This window comes from Odontesthes bonariensis, chromosome 10 (assembly GCF_027942865.1).
Source record: "Odontesthes bonariensis isolate fOdoBon6 chromosome 10, fOdoBon6.hap1, whole genome shotgun sequence".
Taxonomy (NCBI): domain Eukaryota; kingdom Metazoa; phylum Chordata; class Actinopteri; order Atheriniformes; family Atherinopsidae; genus Odontesthes; species Odontesthes bonariensis.
The window spans coordinates 14351682-14369265 of NC_134515.1; the positions used below are offsets into that span (position 1 = coordinate 14351682).

The 17584-nt window shown below is 38.2% G+C and overlaps 1 protein-coding gene across 1 annotated transcript; it reads right to left on the bottom strand.

The window, feature by feature from the left end:
• Positions 1-1661: 1661 nt before the first annotated feature.
• sgk2a (serum/glucocorticoid regulated kinase 2a) lies at positions 1662-16841 on the bottom strand. Its single transcript, XM_075476361.1, has 13 exons — positions 16612-16841; positions 11323-11395; positions 10500-10561; positions 8946-9003; positions 8205-8288; positions 6707-6838; positions 6148-6260; positions 6015-6051; positions 5848-5934; positions 5526-5621; positions 4324-4479; positions 3949-4038; positions 1662-3249 (listed from the first exon to the last, which is right to left on the bottom strand). The coding sequence occupies exons 2-13, from the start codon at positions 11335-11337 to the stop codon at positions 3094-3096; spliced, it is 1086 nt and encodes a 361-aa protein (XP_075332476.1). The 5' UTR covers positions 11338-11395; positions 16612-16841; the 3' UTR covers positions 1662-3093.
• Between the last annotated feature and the right edge of the window lie 743 nt (positions 16842-17584).

A 17584-nucleotide genomic window follows, 5' to 3' on the forward strand; every position in this document is an offset into this window, starting at 1 on the left:
AGCAGTCATTTTTAACATTGAGTCTAATTGTGATTAGTAAGTGTAATCAAAGATGAATTAAACAAGGTTTAGTTAATCAAGAACTTCCGACTGCCAACCCTCTCCATAATACTCTTAACACATGTTGCATAACATTTTCTTATGAATCCGATCTGAGTGTCACTTTGGCTCCCATTACATCAAGAATAAATAGTGAATATAATAAGTTTAATGGAAGGAAGAAATGTGTGCATGGGTATATACGGCCCACTTAGAGTAAAGGGAAGCTAAACAAAAGAGTACAACAGAATTATTTTTTGTTTTGGATTTTTATAGAACAGAACCAAGCAATTTAGAATCAACAAGTAAGTTATTTGCATTCAAAATTAGAATCAAAATGACTTATGCATCAATGTATTGGAAGCATTGTTGTTAAATATGCAGCTGTAAATTACATTACTGTAGTGCTGTATTCTGAATATGCACATAAAATAGTGGTTATAAGTCCTAAAAGCCTTACTTTCACAATAGGATTTCCCTTTGGCATAAATAAAATATTTTTCTCTTATCATTTTATTTGATTCAAATCAGCCTTCTCGGAAATGTTTTAGTATTAATTTAACTTTAAACTAAACTTTAAACTGTTAAACTTTAACAATGAGACCATTTAAAAAAAAAAAAAGGTCTTTACAGTCCGTAGATAGAAATAAAATATTCTGACTCTATGGGCATTTTTGTAGCTTATTCTCAAGAATATAAAACATTTGGATCTAAATTTCATTATCGATAATTCAGATTTTATTCGGTTTAATGGTCAAGAAGTTTATGTTTAGAATGGCGATAACCTGCAAAAAGATATCAAATAAACTAAACTAAAATAAGTGAAGTAGAGTGAGATGTTTGATGTAAGATAGAGCGTAGAAGTTTAAAGTAGTACGGAAAAAGCAAGTTGAAAGCTTGACAGCAAAAGGACAAAAAAAATAAATAAAGGCATATCTAAGCCCATCAAACTACTTAAAAAATTTACGTTTTTTGTGATACTTAGAATTTGTAGGACAAGGGAAGAGACAATGACTTCCGAAACCATCAAGTACTTCATATTTCCTTCAGTAAAAATCTATATATTCTTTTTAATCATTATTATGATGAATATTAAGCTAATCTTGCCATGTAGATAGTTGATTTAGCTCGGTCTTGGGTCATCAGAAAGGTGTGGAAGGATCTGATAGCTTGTAGCTATCAAAAGCTGGTCAGTGATGGAAGTTATTAACCAGAACCTTGGTTTTGTCACATTTAACACTTCATATTAAAGAACATGTGATGTTTTGACAGCTGTTTGATTTATCAACAGATTTTCCACGTACACAGAGACATGGATTTTTTTGCTATGGTTGTCATCAGCTCACCTTAACTCTGCTGCTGGCAGCGACCGTAATAAGGTCAGCTTCTCTGTTTACAGAATCAGTCAAGGAAGAACTGGTACACAGCGTTACGGCGTTCAAGGTCGAAGCAGCATCTGTCCTTTTAGATCGTTTGAGCACTTGAGGGAGGAAATCAAATTTGTTGGCCCAGAAAATGTAATCGCTATTTCACCGTGAGTGCATTTGGTTTCATGGAAAAGCATCTGTTACATATGGAGCTAAAACTTTTTCAAGGTGGGAGACTGAAACAAGATACGTTCAGAACGTGGAATACATAGTTTAATATCAGATGTGCAAATACGACTTTACATTTATCTTTGATTGGGATAATAAAAATAAAACTCTTTTGACTGCATCACCCATCACTGTTGAAACATAGCACCATCCATCACAAACTTTGTTTCCAAGGCAGGCACTTCATGGTTGTAGACTGATAGAATCATATTAACACGGGACATAATCCTCTCGCAAAGCACCAACTGTATACTTACAAATGTTGGATACAGTACTGTCATACCGACACAAATTCCTTTTTCCTGTTACACATGCTAATGAATCAATCTGCTATTTACAGACTAAAATAATTGCATACAGAGATTTCTTTAAACCTTTCTCAATTACAATAGAGACAAACAAGCTATAGTCCACATAATAAACATTTATAATGTGCACACTGCAGTGTAGTTGACTGCTATGTGGAATATCTTTTAACATCGGTGCATCCTTGGCAAATGACTTTTGACATTTAGCACATTAACAAGACCACTGTTGTGATGACTAGTAGCCACTGTTTCACACCAGGCGCGTTACTCGCAGATTATGTTTCTTTAAATGTTTTTGGTCTTTAAGGAAAAATATGCTGAAAGTTACTTCATGAACCTCCACAGACTGACAGTGATTTGTAGTGGAAAATCTGCCAAGTCTTGTTTTTTTTGTTTTTTTTAAATTGGTTTTGTATGAATTGTTTGGGTTCTGATTGTATTACAATGAATTGGATTGCAATTGTGCAAATGTGCATTTGTGCGGATGTACTTTATGTACTTAATAACAATTGTTAAATGGGACAATCTTGGAAATTGTGAAATCTATGTGGAAACGTACATAAATAGGGAAGAACCAGCAGAGGCTGTCCGTCATCTCAGCAATGATCTGTGTTTAACATTTACAAGCGTGACAAAAGTGTACACTTGAAACTGATGTTAAAATGAATAACACTGCAGAGTTAAAGTACGAGAATTTTTTCTACCATCTTTTTTGGTTTTTGGATATCAAGCCCTGTCTTATGTCACTGATTATTACATTTGTGTTCAGATTCACTAAGGAATTGCTCTCTGATGAACTGAGTCTGAGACACAGAAAGAATGTTGTGCTCTATGTTTCATCATAAACGGACACAATGTAATAAAGTATGTATGTAAAAGACGAGAAAGAAAAAAATCTTTTGAATCCAGACTCATGTTTTGTTCGGTCTTCTGCAAATGAATGGCATAAAGATCATCTGCATTTCATATTAAAAACAATTCTAACTTTGAATAACTCCATCACCCACAACCCCCTCCTCTGCACGATGCCAAGTGGGATTCTGGCTGTGTCACATGAGGAGCTGTTATATTTGTGAAATCTTAACTCAGATGAGTAATCGTCTCCTATCAACAATCGTTTCAACAGACCAGAGGGTCAGGATCTTTGTGTCTCACAGGAAGCTGTCCTCGTTGGCGACATAAGAGAACCCATTGAAGGCGTTGTTGGAGCTGGTGCTGGCGTTAAACTCTGGGGTCCGACTCAAAGAGCTGGGAACCATTTCCCTGGTGAACTCCGGATCAATATGCTGAGTGTCAGCTGGGCCTCTCTGAGAGAAATATCAACAAAGTGTAAGCAAGCAAGCACCTAATCGAATGACCTAATGAATGAGCAAAGGGGAACAGCAATGACTCAGCAAAGTGTTTTTTCTGGACCGTTAAAGCCTGACACAAAGTGTATATACTTATAATAAGTCTTGCGTTCAGTGTATAAACTTCATCAGTCTAAAGTTCGGCTGTCAGTTTGATCTAAGACATAGTCAGAGCTTGTTTTTGTGACAGTGCCTACAACTATGTGACTTTCGACACATAGCGACTCATTTTAGAACAGATTTCCAAACACAACTCTTAGGAAAGGTCATGCCAAGAAAACTCTTGATAACGACAATAGCTGATATCACTCTGGGTTTCTGTTAAATGAAGATGAAGCAAAGACAGCATTTGCATCAACATAAAGAGTAGGACAAGTAAGGTGAATCAACTGAATTGAACTTTGAGTCGTCAATAATAAAAGAAAGTATAAAAAGTTTTCTGAAAATATTTCAAGTGACTGAGATCTAAGGCTTTTGTTGGATGATCCATCTGAAAAATATGTTGTATTTAGAAGAAAGACATGAAAGGAAATGGCTGATGAGAGATTTAAGAAGAGCCTGACAGAAGAAAGAGTTCAGGAACAAACGTAATCTGTCACAGCATAAAAGACATGAGCAGATTTGCAGTTTACAGACAGGCAGGCTGAAACAACTCACCACATTAGGGTTGTAAGGAGGAGTTATCCTCTTATGATAAAGGTCATCCCAGTTGATCGGAGAAAAAAAGGGATGGTTCTTTATTTCTAGCTGTTATAACCAAAAAAAAAGAAAGGGTTACAGATGTTAACTTATATATTTTCAGACTGATTCATCCTTGTATTCACTTATTTGATCCAGTAATGTTTTGTAAATATTGCTTTATTAAAATAAAATGGGGTGGGAGCTCTAAAGATAAGGCACTTTTGTCATTCTTTAATATTTTGGAGGGACTTGGTATAAATCTGTTCATAAGTAATTTTTAATGCAATTATCTTCTCACTGAGACTGGGCTTAATTCTTGTCTGGACACAAGAAACAACATGACACACTCACAAAGTCAGCGATGGCCCCAAGGCGTCTGTGCTGGTCTTTCTGCAGCAGACCCACCAGCAGGGAGCAGACGCTTTCAGACTTCCCCGGAGGCAGCGGCAGCGGCTTGTGGAGGATCCCATCGTACATTTCACCAACGTCACGATTGTAGAAAGGAGGCTGGAGCACGGTGATAGACATGAATATAAATGTTTAAAACAAGGCAGTACAGTTTAACATATGTTCAATTCATTCAAAACAAAAACCAACATTAGCCTACGTTAGTCCACACTTAAGAGAAGACAAAATGTAAGTTTACTGAGGACCTGAAGTCTGTAGCACTTACAGCCAGTTATCTGTGAGTTGTATTTAAGATATGTTCCTTCATTAATAGTAAGTAATATAGAAATAGAATGTTTTGTGTAAAACAAACAAAAACAAAAAGTTATCTTAAAGCTATCAGATAAAACACTTGTTTGGTTCTATGCTGCAGTGAAAACATTTCTTTCTTTCTTTTTTGACACCAACAATTCCTTTCATTGATCCTAGAAAAATGAGATCTAAATTTATCATTTCTCTGGGAGACTTGGATTTCATTTTCCTGCGAGGATAGATTCTAATTTATTAATCAGATCTGTCTTATCTGCGCTATTTCTTGGCCAGATGCCATCCTTTTGTGGGGTTTTCACTGGTTACCTGGCAACTCCACATTACTAACAATCATTAAGTTGGCAGGTTGGACAGTGGCTATTTCTTCCTGTTTCCAGAATCACGCCACACTCGATTAATTACTTAGCATACAGTTAATAAGATGATAGGAATCATATTATCTTTTGCCACAGTACTTCAGCTAAACCAACAGTATGTTTTTAGTTAAACAGACAAAGAATAAAATCCTAAAACTCGCTATCTTGTGTATGAGGTTGTGAGTGAGTGGTGGTACCTTGTTGTACAGATAATATATTTCTAATTACAAAATGAGTTCAGCAAAGCAGTGGATTTACTTGATTTAAATGTTGAGGCAACAGTAATAAAAGAGGGAATAAAGAGTTTTATTAAATTATGTCTAAGAACTGAGATGTGAAGGTTTTTGTTTTTTGTTGTTGGATGATCCCACAGCAAATATGTAGCAAGTGAAACAAAAAAAGGGAAAGATGTTCTAGGTCTAAATTTTATCAAAAGGCATACCTCATCAGTTAGTCACACACAAACAAACAGACACATACCAGACTGAAGATCATCTCGTACAGAACTGCTCCCAGACACCACCAGTCCACCGTCCTGTCGTACGGTTCCTTCCGAAGAACCTCTGGTGCCAAGTACTTCAACACAGCAAAGAGAACAGAAAACAAAAGATTACTCTATGAAGTAGGCAAGAGAAGGAAGTCCACGTTCCACGACTGACTTTTATATTTTCTGTCTGTATTGTTGTCACTAACTAATCTGTTCTAACATTAGTTTACTTAAAAAAATATGAACTTTAGTGAAGTTTTAAACAAGATTAAATAAGTATGTCAGATTTGCTGCGTCTGATGAATTTTGACGTACTTCTGGAGTGCCGCAGAAAGTCGAGGTGGTCCCCTCTGGCTCTACGCCCTCTTTGCACAGGCCGAAATCTGTCAGCACCACGTGGCCCTGTGCACGGAGAACATGAGCAATATGCAACAGCAGCAAGCGCAAATGAAGGAGTCAGAATACAGACTTCACGGGCTTACCTGCGAGTCTAAAAGAATATTCTCTGGCTTCAGATCTCTACAGTGAATAAAAAATTAATCAGATGGTCACGAACTGATCTGATGTTGGTGAACCGCCTTCATATTTCAATACATATGTGAGCATCTGTCTGACCTGTAGACGATGTTGAGAGAGTGAAGGTAGCCGATAGAACTTGCGACTTCTGATATGTAGAACCTTGCCCTGGGCTCTGAGAAACACCTCTCCTTCTGTAGGTGGAAGAACAACTACAGCAGGATACAAAAAGGTGTGGGGAGAATTTGAAATTAGGTTCAGTTTGTAACTGAAAACGTGACTTACAGATCAGAGGAGAAAAAAAGCAGGAGTACTGTTGCCTTTTGTACTATAAGCAATATTTTACTTTGATATGTTAAAATGTCCTGTTGTGTCATTTTGGGTCGGCTTCAATGACAGATGAGATGTACATTGTTTCTGAAGAATATCCCAAAAAAACATAAATGAACGATTATAAATGATGATAAAGGTGTCACATATTTATTTAGAGGTTAAGAATTCACTTTCCCTAAATAAAAAATAAACAGAAAAGAATAAAAGTGGGTAGTAAAATCAAAGATGTCTGAATGGGTGTTGGGAATAAATTATGGGTTTATGCACAAGTGAACCATTACTGTGTTTATTCATTAATTTATCTATTTCATTGTAAAACGTATACCTCTCCTCCATTTACGTAGTCGAGGACAAAGTAGAGCTTCTCTGACGTCTGAAAGGAGTAGTGGAGCCTAACCAGAAATGGGTGTTTCAGGCTCTTCAGCAACACATTCCTCTCTGCCATAATGTTCTTTTGCTAAAGAGAGAAGAGAACAAGTAGATACACATTACCCATTATATGTACATTTCATATTAGATACAGGATTTGGTCAATCATCTTCACTCCCATTTTAATACCCAATGAAATCAACAAAGGAAGGTAATGTTTGCTGGTATATTATATTTGTTTTGCCTGAGTTAGGGTACAGATGTTTCCCAATACTACCTGAAGTTCACAAAGTTGTTGAAGCTCCTCGTGTTTCTCATATGGTTCATGGCTTTGTGTAAACTGCTTACAGTCACTACGTCTAATTGTAATTCTTTAAGATAAAAACCGGAATAAGATAAGGCACAACAAAACCCGTCTTCTCTCACCTCTCAAAAAGACTGAGACAGACTGCTACGCCCACAGAGACTCGAGGTGTGAAGGACAGATGGAATGATTGGGAAAGGTCACCGTGTTTATCTTTTAAAGGCACTGAAGTTAGGTTTTTAGAACATTTAAAAAATATAATAACAAGAGAGGCATACTGAAACAGACAGGACCTGTCATTCCCCGAAGAGCGTGTAACATTTAAGCAGACAAGAAGGCACTCAAAATGAGAGGAAAACCAATGTTTTTGATCAGATATTCTCTGTGTGTTGTTCAACAAACACAGAAGTGACCCAATTTGTTTTCTGCTGGTTGCAAAAGAAAAACTGTCCTTTGTACAGAACAAGCTTTAGATTAGATAAGATTCAGATCGTGTTGCTGGGTCACAGGACTGTTTACTAATAACTCAGAGATACTCAACCACACACAAATACACACAACAAACTAAACACACACATACACACACACTTCAGCACACTCATTTATATCTATAGCGCCATGGAGACACTCCATTAACACCATGCATTCATCATCCCCTTAGCTTAACCATTACAACCGAATGCATAACCCTTACCCTAAATCTAACCAGAACCCTAAAACCAATCCTAAAAAGTGACTTGGGACCCCTGGGGATGGCAGTTTGGCTCCCAGGTTGATGGGAGGTCCCAATCAGTTTGTATCCTGTCAAACTTTGATCTCTGTCATGCTATAAAAACACTTACAATCTGATATTTTGCCCCGATATCTTCTAATCCTGTGAAGATCAAGTGATCCGCATCTCAAAATGCATTTTCACTGTTTACATTTCATGATGATTGTTGAACAAATGGTTTTATGCAATCAATTGCATTGCAATTCTTCAAAATATCTTCCGGAGAGGACTCAAATAAAAAGTATCAGTCGGACTCTAGAGACAAATGTCTGAAAATCTCACAAATTTTGAGCTTCGGTGGGACTTTGTGTTTGTGTTAATTCAGGCTTAGGCATCATGAACAGCTGTGATTACAAACAGAATAAACAACTTGAATACCTCTTTTTTCTTTAGGATGACTTTTTTCTGCAGCACTTTGACGGCGTAGAATTTCTTGTCGGCCTTGAGCTTGGCGAGCAGAACCTGCATGAAGGTTTCCTGTTAGTGGTTTGTTTAGTAAACATTCTGCACCAGCATCTTGACACACTTGTGTCAGGACAATCCATCAGATAAGTGCACACAACACAGACCTGGGGTGATCTGGGGAACAAGTGATACTAAGATATATGAGAAGTGTCGATGCACAGAAAATGTCTAAAAAGTGCCGTGGTGTCATTTTGATGGGAGATAAAGGAAAGCAGAGGGAACATCTTACAAGTTCATTGTATGCATTTCATTTTCTGATATTTTATATTCTGTTGACTGGATGACGTTCATGAAAACATGAGAGGCCTCAGTGAACTGTACAGTTAATGATTCATGAAGCAGGCAGTACATTTTGATCAACAGCTGGCACGTAGACACTTTCTGACCCTGCCTATGATGTCAGCAGCAGGTCCTTTTCATACAGTCTTTCTTTCTTATTCTCTGTTTTTTGTATAACAACGTCAGCACATAAAATCCCTGCTACTTACTGCAGCGGATCACAGATCACAACTATTCACTTATATGAGACACCATTAATACCTGCAACAGCATTTATCGTTTTATCTCCTTATAAAATTTTTTTTTACTGTGCGGGTGGATGTGTGAACTAAATTACTTACAACCAGGACACTAAAGAGAGAAAAAACAGTTTACCTTTCCAAAGGTCCCTTTACCAATGACGGCCAAGAAGTCAAAGTCGGTAGGTCTTGCACTGAACCAAGATAGAGAGTAATCTATTAAAAGCATTGTGCTGCGGTACAAACTAAATTAAACAATAACCTCTAAAGCTCCATAATTTGGAATAGCTTACAAATAAAGTAAATGCCACTAGTACAAAATAGAAAATCATTTGTTCTGTGTTTGTCCTTGTGATTAAAAAAAGGTGGTTTTCTCCTCATTCAGTGGTGCTGGAAAGTTTGTAAACCCTAAAGAATCCAATATTTGTGCATAAATATGATCTAAAATAAACAGCCAGAGATTCAGATTTAAGTCTTAAAAGTAGATAAAGAAAACTAAATTAATCAAGAAAAATATATTCCAATTTGTCATTTATTTTTTGAGGAATTTAATCTAATATCACACTCTTTTGAGTGGCAAACGTGTATGTGCCTCTAGAATTAGCAGTTCATTTGAAGGTGAGGTTTGAGTCAGGTGATCGATCTTGCAAAGTGGTGGTTTCAGGATTATATGCATTCATACTTAATGGAGTTAAACAGCTTGTGATAATTTTGTGAGAAGCCAGCAACACAGCGCAGAGGTTCGAGGGCTGCACACCTGCTATGACAGCCGAAGTTTCAGGAGTACCTATGGTCAGTAGTCACCCAGTTGATAGATTTTGGGTGATATCAGGGTGATAGCGAGTTGAGGATAGCCACCAACACCTGCCTCATTTTCCCCTTGGTAATATGACAAACTGTGACTGGAGATATCTGGCATTAACATATACACTGCTGCATCTAAGCTAAGTCTTCCCCTGCTGGTGCGCAAACACCACACTGATCTATCTCAGCCGAATCCTCGGCAGAACATATCCGACATGAGAATGACAGTCACACAGTTAAACAATGTTGGTAAGTCAGTCCAAAGCTGGAAGGTGACCAAAATATTTCAAATCAGCAATATGTAATTTCACATCCAGGCAGTTTGCTTTGGTTAAAACGAGCTCCATTTGTGCCATTAGTGTGGCTAATTTGAGCTGATGTGAGATCTGTTAATAACACCACCTGTCTCTTAAAGCTAACAACACTATGCGTTGTCCTATGATTTTGAGACCTAATTTAATTTACTCAGTTGTTGTTTTAACCAATCATGTTTGGCCTGTTAAAAACACATTTGTCTGAGACACGACAAACTCGTAACGTAGATCTATTTTTGCTTTACTCTGACTTTAAAATGTATAATATTGAAATCAAAGATTCACTAACTTTTGTCACATACAGATACATAAGCATGAATATATTGTATATTTTATGTGAGTCCTCTTTATCGACTTTTTGAATTTGAGTAATAATCAGATGCTGTGATGTTGTCATGGAAACATTTATCTAGAAAAGGTTTACAAGCTTCCAAGCACCTCTCTACATGAAGTATTTTATACTATAGTATCTTCTTCAGCAAAAATAGTATGAGCCGATTTTTGCTGGGTTTGCAACTATAAATCATAGATATGAGAAGCACATGCTGGTCAGTGAGAGCAGAGCTACTGACTGTGGGTTTGCTGAAGGTCCCAAGTTGACATCATCGTGAGGAGACGAGGATGCTGATCGCAGCTGTAACAAAAAAAATGTTAAAAAGAAAATCAAAGACAATAGGGAAAATACTACCACATGCTTTGAATAGTGAGAATAACATGAAGATATCATGTATGTATTCCACACCATCAATTCCAGGTAAGTTCTGAAAGGCTGTACTTTCACAATTAAAATACTTGAATAGTAGAAAAGAGGAAAAATGACTTCCCTTCCTGTTTTGTTTCTATGAATAAGAGTAATAGTTCCATTTCGGTTAATTAGAGTCAGCTATTTTCAGATATTGTGTGGAAGATCACATGAATACTTTGTGAGAACTTGACCTCATTTAAAGTGAGACATTTGGCGCTGGATCACACTAGTACCAGTTAACCAGTAACTCAACAAATACATTTGTTATTTTGATTTAGAGAGAAAATGATCAAATGGCAAAAAAAAAACTGTTTGAAAATAAAAACACACTGCATAGACACTGCAATTCCCACAAATAGACATAAAACGGATATATTTAATGAAATGCTATAATGACTTTTTTGTTGTTGTCTTTTTTATCGTACCAAATGGTATCCCAATGTAGCTACAAGCTAGAAATCTTTACAAAAAGTGAAAGGAAATCAAGCTAGTTTGGTCTCAAGACATCTGTTAAACAAAGAGCATATTCTTAAGATTGGAATTTAAACAGGATTGCAAGCATGCATCCTGTGTCACAAGGTTGAACAGGCATAAAAATAAATAACAAGAAAAACATCAGTAAAAAAGAACAAATACTACAATTCACTCACATTACTGTGTGCCATGGCTATTAATATTCCACTCCCCCTGGGGACCCACCTGGCGCATCAGTGTTTCACCGACCTGTTGGAGGACAGGAGGAGAGGTTTGGACAAGTTTAGGATTCAGTCGTTGTTTCTATATGTTCTCATGTCACACTTTTCTCATGACCACTGACAAAGAAGGAGCAAGCCACATTAATTTTTTCCCATCCTCTGAGTGTGTGTGTGTGTGTTTTTTCCAGAGTCAGCTGCTGACCTCTGAATGACAGCCTAAGGATCCGGAGGATCTGGTAGTTCTTGTTTGTAAGGAATGAAATGCTGGAACGACAGAAAGACAATGAGGGACCCTATGAGGATACTGGACATGTGTGTTCTTGGATTTGTCATGTTGTGGGGACATAAATGTTGATAGTAACACTGAGGAGCCCTATTTGGCTTCCCAGGAACAAAAAGTAAGCCCCACTAATGTTAATCATTACATTTTGATACTGAGGTAAGAATAAGATTTTGGTGGTTATGACCAAGTCTCCTGGAAATGAATTAAAGTAAATGTAATGTCCTTTGAAGTGAGGGAAACATGACTTAGTGTGTGCCTGGAAGGAAAGTGACTGATCATGTTTACATGTTAAATATCGTGTCAATTTCATTTTTGTTGAAACATGCAGGATGACGTCTCTCACTTTCTCACTCACACACACACACACACACACAAATGAAACAAAATACCCATTTATGTGAACACATGCTTTTTTTAGGGGGTCCAGGCCTATTTATAGCAATAAATGTAAAGTAGGTAACTTTATTGTAATAGTGCTTGTAGTGCACATGTACAGATATTTTCAGGCAACATCATTTATATACATGTAGATTCCTGATGGGAATTTCAATCAAGTGAAAAACCCTTAAACGACATGTAAAACATTACTTTTTCTCATACTGTGCATTGTTGCTGCACCCTCTTGTCACCTTCTGAAGCGCTCAGTTTTAGTTTTTTTAGAGCACATTTTCTGTGACTATATCAATTTGCTGAAGTACTGTAAACCTGCCGAAGTCATTTCAACAACTTGGTTTAGGAAAGTAATGCGGAAGGTTAATTTATATGGCATTACTTTTTTAAATGTTGACCATTTAACCATGAAGCAATATTATCTCAACTATTTGTTAATAATAATCGATTCGTATTATAATAGCCCCAATAAAATACAAAGTATAAATGCAAAGGAACATCTTCTCATTGTTCTTTTCCGAGTGAGGAAATAAAAAAAGAGTTGAGACACTCCTCCTGAAAGGTCCCGTGTGCTCTGATTGGTCAAAAATATTGCACTGCGAGGAAGACGTTGTTTCTTTGTTTGAGGTAACAAATGGTGCTTTCTATTTAACTCAGAGTTGAAGATTAGATTAGCATTATACACAAATTAACATTTCAGGAAAAAAAACATATAGTCATAGTCATTAGGACTATGTCATGTCATTAGGTCATTAGGACTGGACTATGTGCTACTGGAGACACTTATTTGTATAGGCGCTAATAAACAGCATATTACTACAATTATCACCACTTTGCGCATAGCAGCACGTCTTGAATTTTGAGGTTTCTGCAACTTTCCGAGACAGAAATCTGACTTGTGGGGGAATACAAGTGGAAACTTGAACTAGAAACTCCAACCTCCCAGTTCAAAATAAATGCACCAAAAGTAGCCACTATGAAAGCAGTAGGCCAATGTGGTTGTATATCCGTCAATATTTTCGCACATTGGTAAATTTTGATGGAACCATGGGAAAAAAACAAAAAAAACATCCACAATTCCACGAAAATATAGTTTTTACACTAAAATGAGGCAAGTTTGGCCTCTCGTGGAAAAAATTAATTGACATCTTTTGCAAATCAGTTCTAACGTAGCAAACAAGCTCCATTCAAGACTGATCACATGAACATTGTTTATTTGTATAATAATGCATTTCACACCTAGTATTTGCTCCAAACCAGGTGATGGAAACTAGCCTGGGCGAAAGCCGACTGTTGACTCCGTCAAACAGTCTGGAAAAACCCAAGAGGAATCCGTTTCCATGGAGGGTGGGACCTTACTCAGCAACTTAAATTCATTGGAGTTCCCTTAACCAATCAGTAATGTTTAGAAAGGACGTAGGTTATGCGCCGAGGTTCATGCTTACTCTCGCGAGGCTCTAGCTCGCGAATCACGCTTCCCACATCCGCTTTCATTATACCGGTACCATTTGATAAATCAAACTTTTCCCAAAGCCAGTTGGAAGGAGAGCTACGACATCCTTGCCACTAACAAAATTGACGAGGCATTCCTCTTGCTCTTGTTTTAATTGTGTAATGCTCTCCAGGGTTGAGACAACTTCATGGATAGCTTCTAGCGTTCTTCCGTCGCCATGTTTATTTCCGCTGCGGTTGAACTACAATTATATGGACTACAATGGACTCCGCGCGTGAGTTCTGCGTCACCACTCGCAACTGTTTGCTGATTGGCAAAACACTGAGCGAACCGAGGTAGGGGGATTTGGCCAGACTATGTGCGGAGCCAAAATCTTTGGGCGGAAGTACGTAGGATGGCGTCGCCAGGCTAGATGGAAACAAGCCTGGTTCACACATCGTATGAATGAACATTTTGGAAACATTTTGCTACGGGGTGATGCAGACAAGTGAGGGAGAAACAGCTTGGACCGACACTCTAGGGTTTCAGATTAAGGGTGGTTTAAGGGGGCTGTCCCATTTTATTCAAATGCAAACATTTATTGCAGCGTCGTAAACATTTAAACTGTGATGGCTTTCTAAATTCTTACCTCTTTTATTTCTCCCCCTACCCGAACCAGGGTTTGCATCCCCACCCCGCTGTGACTGGTGTGCAGTTGGTGAGAGTGAGTTGTATGGCTTTGTTTTTGCTGGTATTTTTAGTGATTATAGGACTGTTTAGGTGAGTTTGTCTGCTGAATCTGCTAGTGTGTCTTGTCCTGCCTCCACCTCTGGCACCTTCTATACTTTCATTACCCCCTACCCAAACCAGGGTTTGAATCCCATTCCCGCTTATCTTACCTCTTTTATTTCTCCCCCTACCCGAACCAGGGTTTGCATCCCCACCCCGCTGTGACTGGTGTGCAGTTGGTGAGAGGCTGAGGTAGCTTGTGGCTGTAAAAAGATGGTTGTTGTGGTGTGAGGAGCAGATCTATATAGGGAGTATAGGGAATTACTCACTGAGTCTGGTCCTTTATTTATTTATTTATTTATTTTTTCGTTAGCACAACTTTCTTGTGTTTACCTTGAATAGGGATGGCTCAGGTAATCCTGAAACATCCCATAGTTAAGCTGCTATAGGCCTAGACTGCTGGGGGGCCTCATCTGTCACACCTTTCCTCACTTTACTCTCTTTATGTATATGTGATATTATTGTGGTCATTAACTCGTGTTTCCCTGTTCCAACAGATATCCTTTGAATGGTGTTACAGTGCCGCCGCAGCCGCGGCCCCCTTCCCCCCCTCCCCCTCTTTCTGTCTTCTCAAACCCCAGCTGGTCGAGGCGGATGGCCACCCTTCCTGAGTCTGGTTCTGCCAGAGGTTTCTTCCTGTTAAAAGGGAGTCGTTTCTCTCCACAGTCGCCTCAGGCACGCCGCTCAGGCCGGGAGATTGGACCGAAAAACAAAACGTTTTCAGTGCAATCTGTTGGTTTTCTTAGCTAGGAAATTGTTTTTGAATTGGCTCTATATGAACGAATTTGATTATTTTATGAATTATTATTATTATTAATTAATTGAATTCCAATTGGCTTGAATTGGACTTACTATCTAAGTGCCTTGAGATGACATTTGTTGTATTTGGCGCTATATAAATAAAAATGAATTGAATTGAATTGAATTAAATTCATAGTGTGCAAGCTCAAAAAACAAATAAACTGTCACTATCTCCTTTACAGCAGCGTCGCCTCACAGCTAAAGGGTTCCTGGTACGATTCCCTGCTGGGGCCTTTCTGTGTGGAGTTTGCATGTTCTCCCGGAGTACACGTGGGAGAACATGGATGAAAATGGATGATTGGATGGACTATCTCTTTAACTTACAATATCATATTCTCTTTGGCCTGACAGTAGACTACTGCCATGTTGCTTGCTACAAGATTGGAGGTCATTAGCAAGCAAATCTGTCTTGAACATAAATCTGAAAAGTACTGTGTGAAGTATTTGAGTACTACACCATGAATGGCAAATTAATCATTTGTTGACTCATCTCTTAGCTTGTTGCAGAAGTGAGGGAGTGAAGGTGCAAAGCAGAGTCAAGCTCTCAACCTCTTCTGACCGCCCGTTTAGTGGGACAGTCAGCCTCAGCGGCCATCTCACCGGAACCTCTGAAACTACCATCATAGGAACCTCTGTACAAACTGTTCCTCTCAGCAGATAACATTGTAAATACAGAGAGCTTGCTCCCATTAGGCAGGTGTTGCTGTTAACAACATTATTTGTTTACATGTCATTAGCAACTCGTCCGAAAAGTGACATTTGTTCAGGAGCACCATATTCCAAAGAAGATAATAACTGGGATTGGTGTGGACCAGCACACTGACGTAAATGGGAAACTCCAAATAACTTTTTTAATGCAAGTAGAAAGAATGGAAATATTTTGTTAAAGATCAAAAATAGTCTTCAAAGCCAAGAAAATGAAAACAAGCCACAATATCATTTGGTTTTGAAAATGATATAACTAAACAATTATGATTTCTTATCGTCCACTGATAAGTTACACTCAGGAAAACAACTGCTCTCTAATCAAAGGTTTGTTCCTTATCTATAATAAATCTGCACTGGTGCATCAGGCAGGTTGACACCCAAACACAATAGAGTAATAATCCAAGTGGCTCTGTAGAAGATAGATGTAACATTTAACATATACACTCACCATTTAGTCACTGCAAAGATGGTAGAAAATGTATTTACCTCTAAAAACAATTACTATCTCAAACTTAGTGTAGAAAAAAAGTGAAAAAAAGCTTATTGGTAAAGCTAAAAAAAACCTGCAAAGCTTTTCAACAGCTTTAACTCAAAAGACTTTAGTGATATCATAGGATGACATCGAAACCCTTAAGCATATCAGATTTCAAGTTGAGATAATCTAAATACCAGCACTGCAACATACAATATGAGCGCACCGTGTTGGTTAACAGTCAGCAAATATGATGAAAGTCGGCATCTAGAACAGGCAGGATCCTCCAAAACAAAAATATAACCTTTGTATTAAATATAAAAATGAACAAAACAGGCACCGTGCATCAGAAACCCACAGTTTGCTCACCTGTGTGTTAAAGGTGAGGAGGAGATCAGTGTTGGTGGTCTGCTCCGCTCAGGACGGTGAAGAGACTCTCAGAGACTCTGACAGACCGACAGCAGGCTGAAGCTGGTCTGATGTGTTCTGTTTCTAAGACTTCATGAAGGCCGGTCGGCAGGTCGACAGGTCGACTTCAAGGGAGTGAATCATTGATGAAAAGTAACTGAGCTTATAAATGAGGCGGAGTGACTTTTTGTGACCCTGCGCGTGTGGAAGTATGCGCGTGCTCGCGCGCCGCAAAGTGAGAAGTATTTGTCACCATCCGATGACTTCCGGTCTCTGTTGGCATGTTTCAAAATAAGAAAGCGAGTCCACGGACTGAAAATTGTGTTAAAAATAAACAAATTCAGTCTGGATGAAGAACCCCCCTTTACAGCAGTTATGGATGTGAAACAAAAGGGTTTACAAGACACAAATAACTGGTGACATCACAGAGCAGAGAACCCAGATTAGAAAACTTTGCCAGTTCTGTCACATGTTTTCTTCGACTATATGGAAACCAAGCCGAACATGTACCTGAATGAATGGAAATGACAAAGTGCTAAGTGGAAATAAAAGGGAGGCTCATGCTCCAAGGCACTACACAATCTGTTAGACATGTTCGAGGTGGCACTATTAAAAGGGCACGTACTGAATTGCTGCCAGTGGAACTGGGTCTCTGTTTTTTTATTCATGGTGAGACTGCTGATAGAAATAGCTAGATAAATTCCCAAGTGTATAAGAGCTATACTTTCTGTTTGGACTCAATCAAAACTGCTGTTACTGATAGGACAACATCAAAAGTAACCAAAAACAGGCACCGAAGAACAGTGGGAGAAAAGGTCCGACCAAGCATCTGATGAGAGGAAACACAGCATTCACAGTTGTTGCCTTTAAAGCATTTTGACCCCAATGTTAAAAATAGTGAAGTTGATTTAAAACCTGTGAAAAGGAAGGGGCA

Bases quoted from the DNA above. Each gene is read 5' to 3' on its own strand.
- sgk2a (XM_075476361.1), bottom strand. The intron at 5,622-5,847 runs GTACGTCAAAAT...GCTGTGTTGAAG, and splicing joins CTTTCTGCGGCACTCCAGAA to TACTTGGCACCAGAGGTTCT. The intron at 4,480-5,525 runs GTATGTGTCTGT...ACCGTGCTCCAG, and splicing joins ACGAGATGATCTTCAGTCTG to CCTCCTTTCTACAATCGTGA.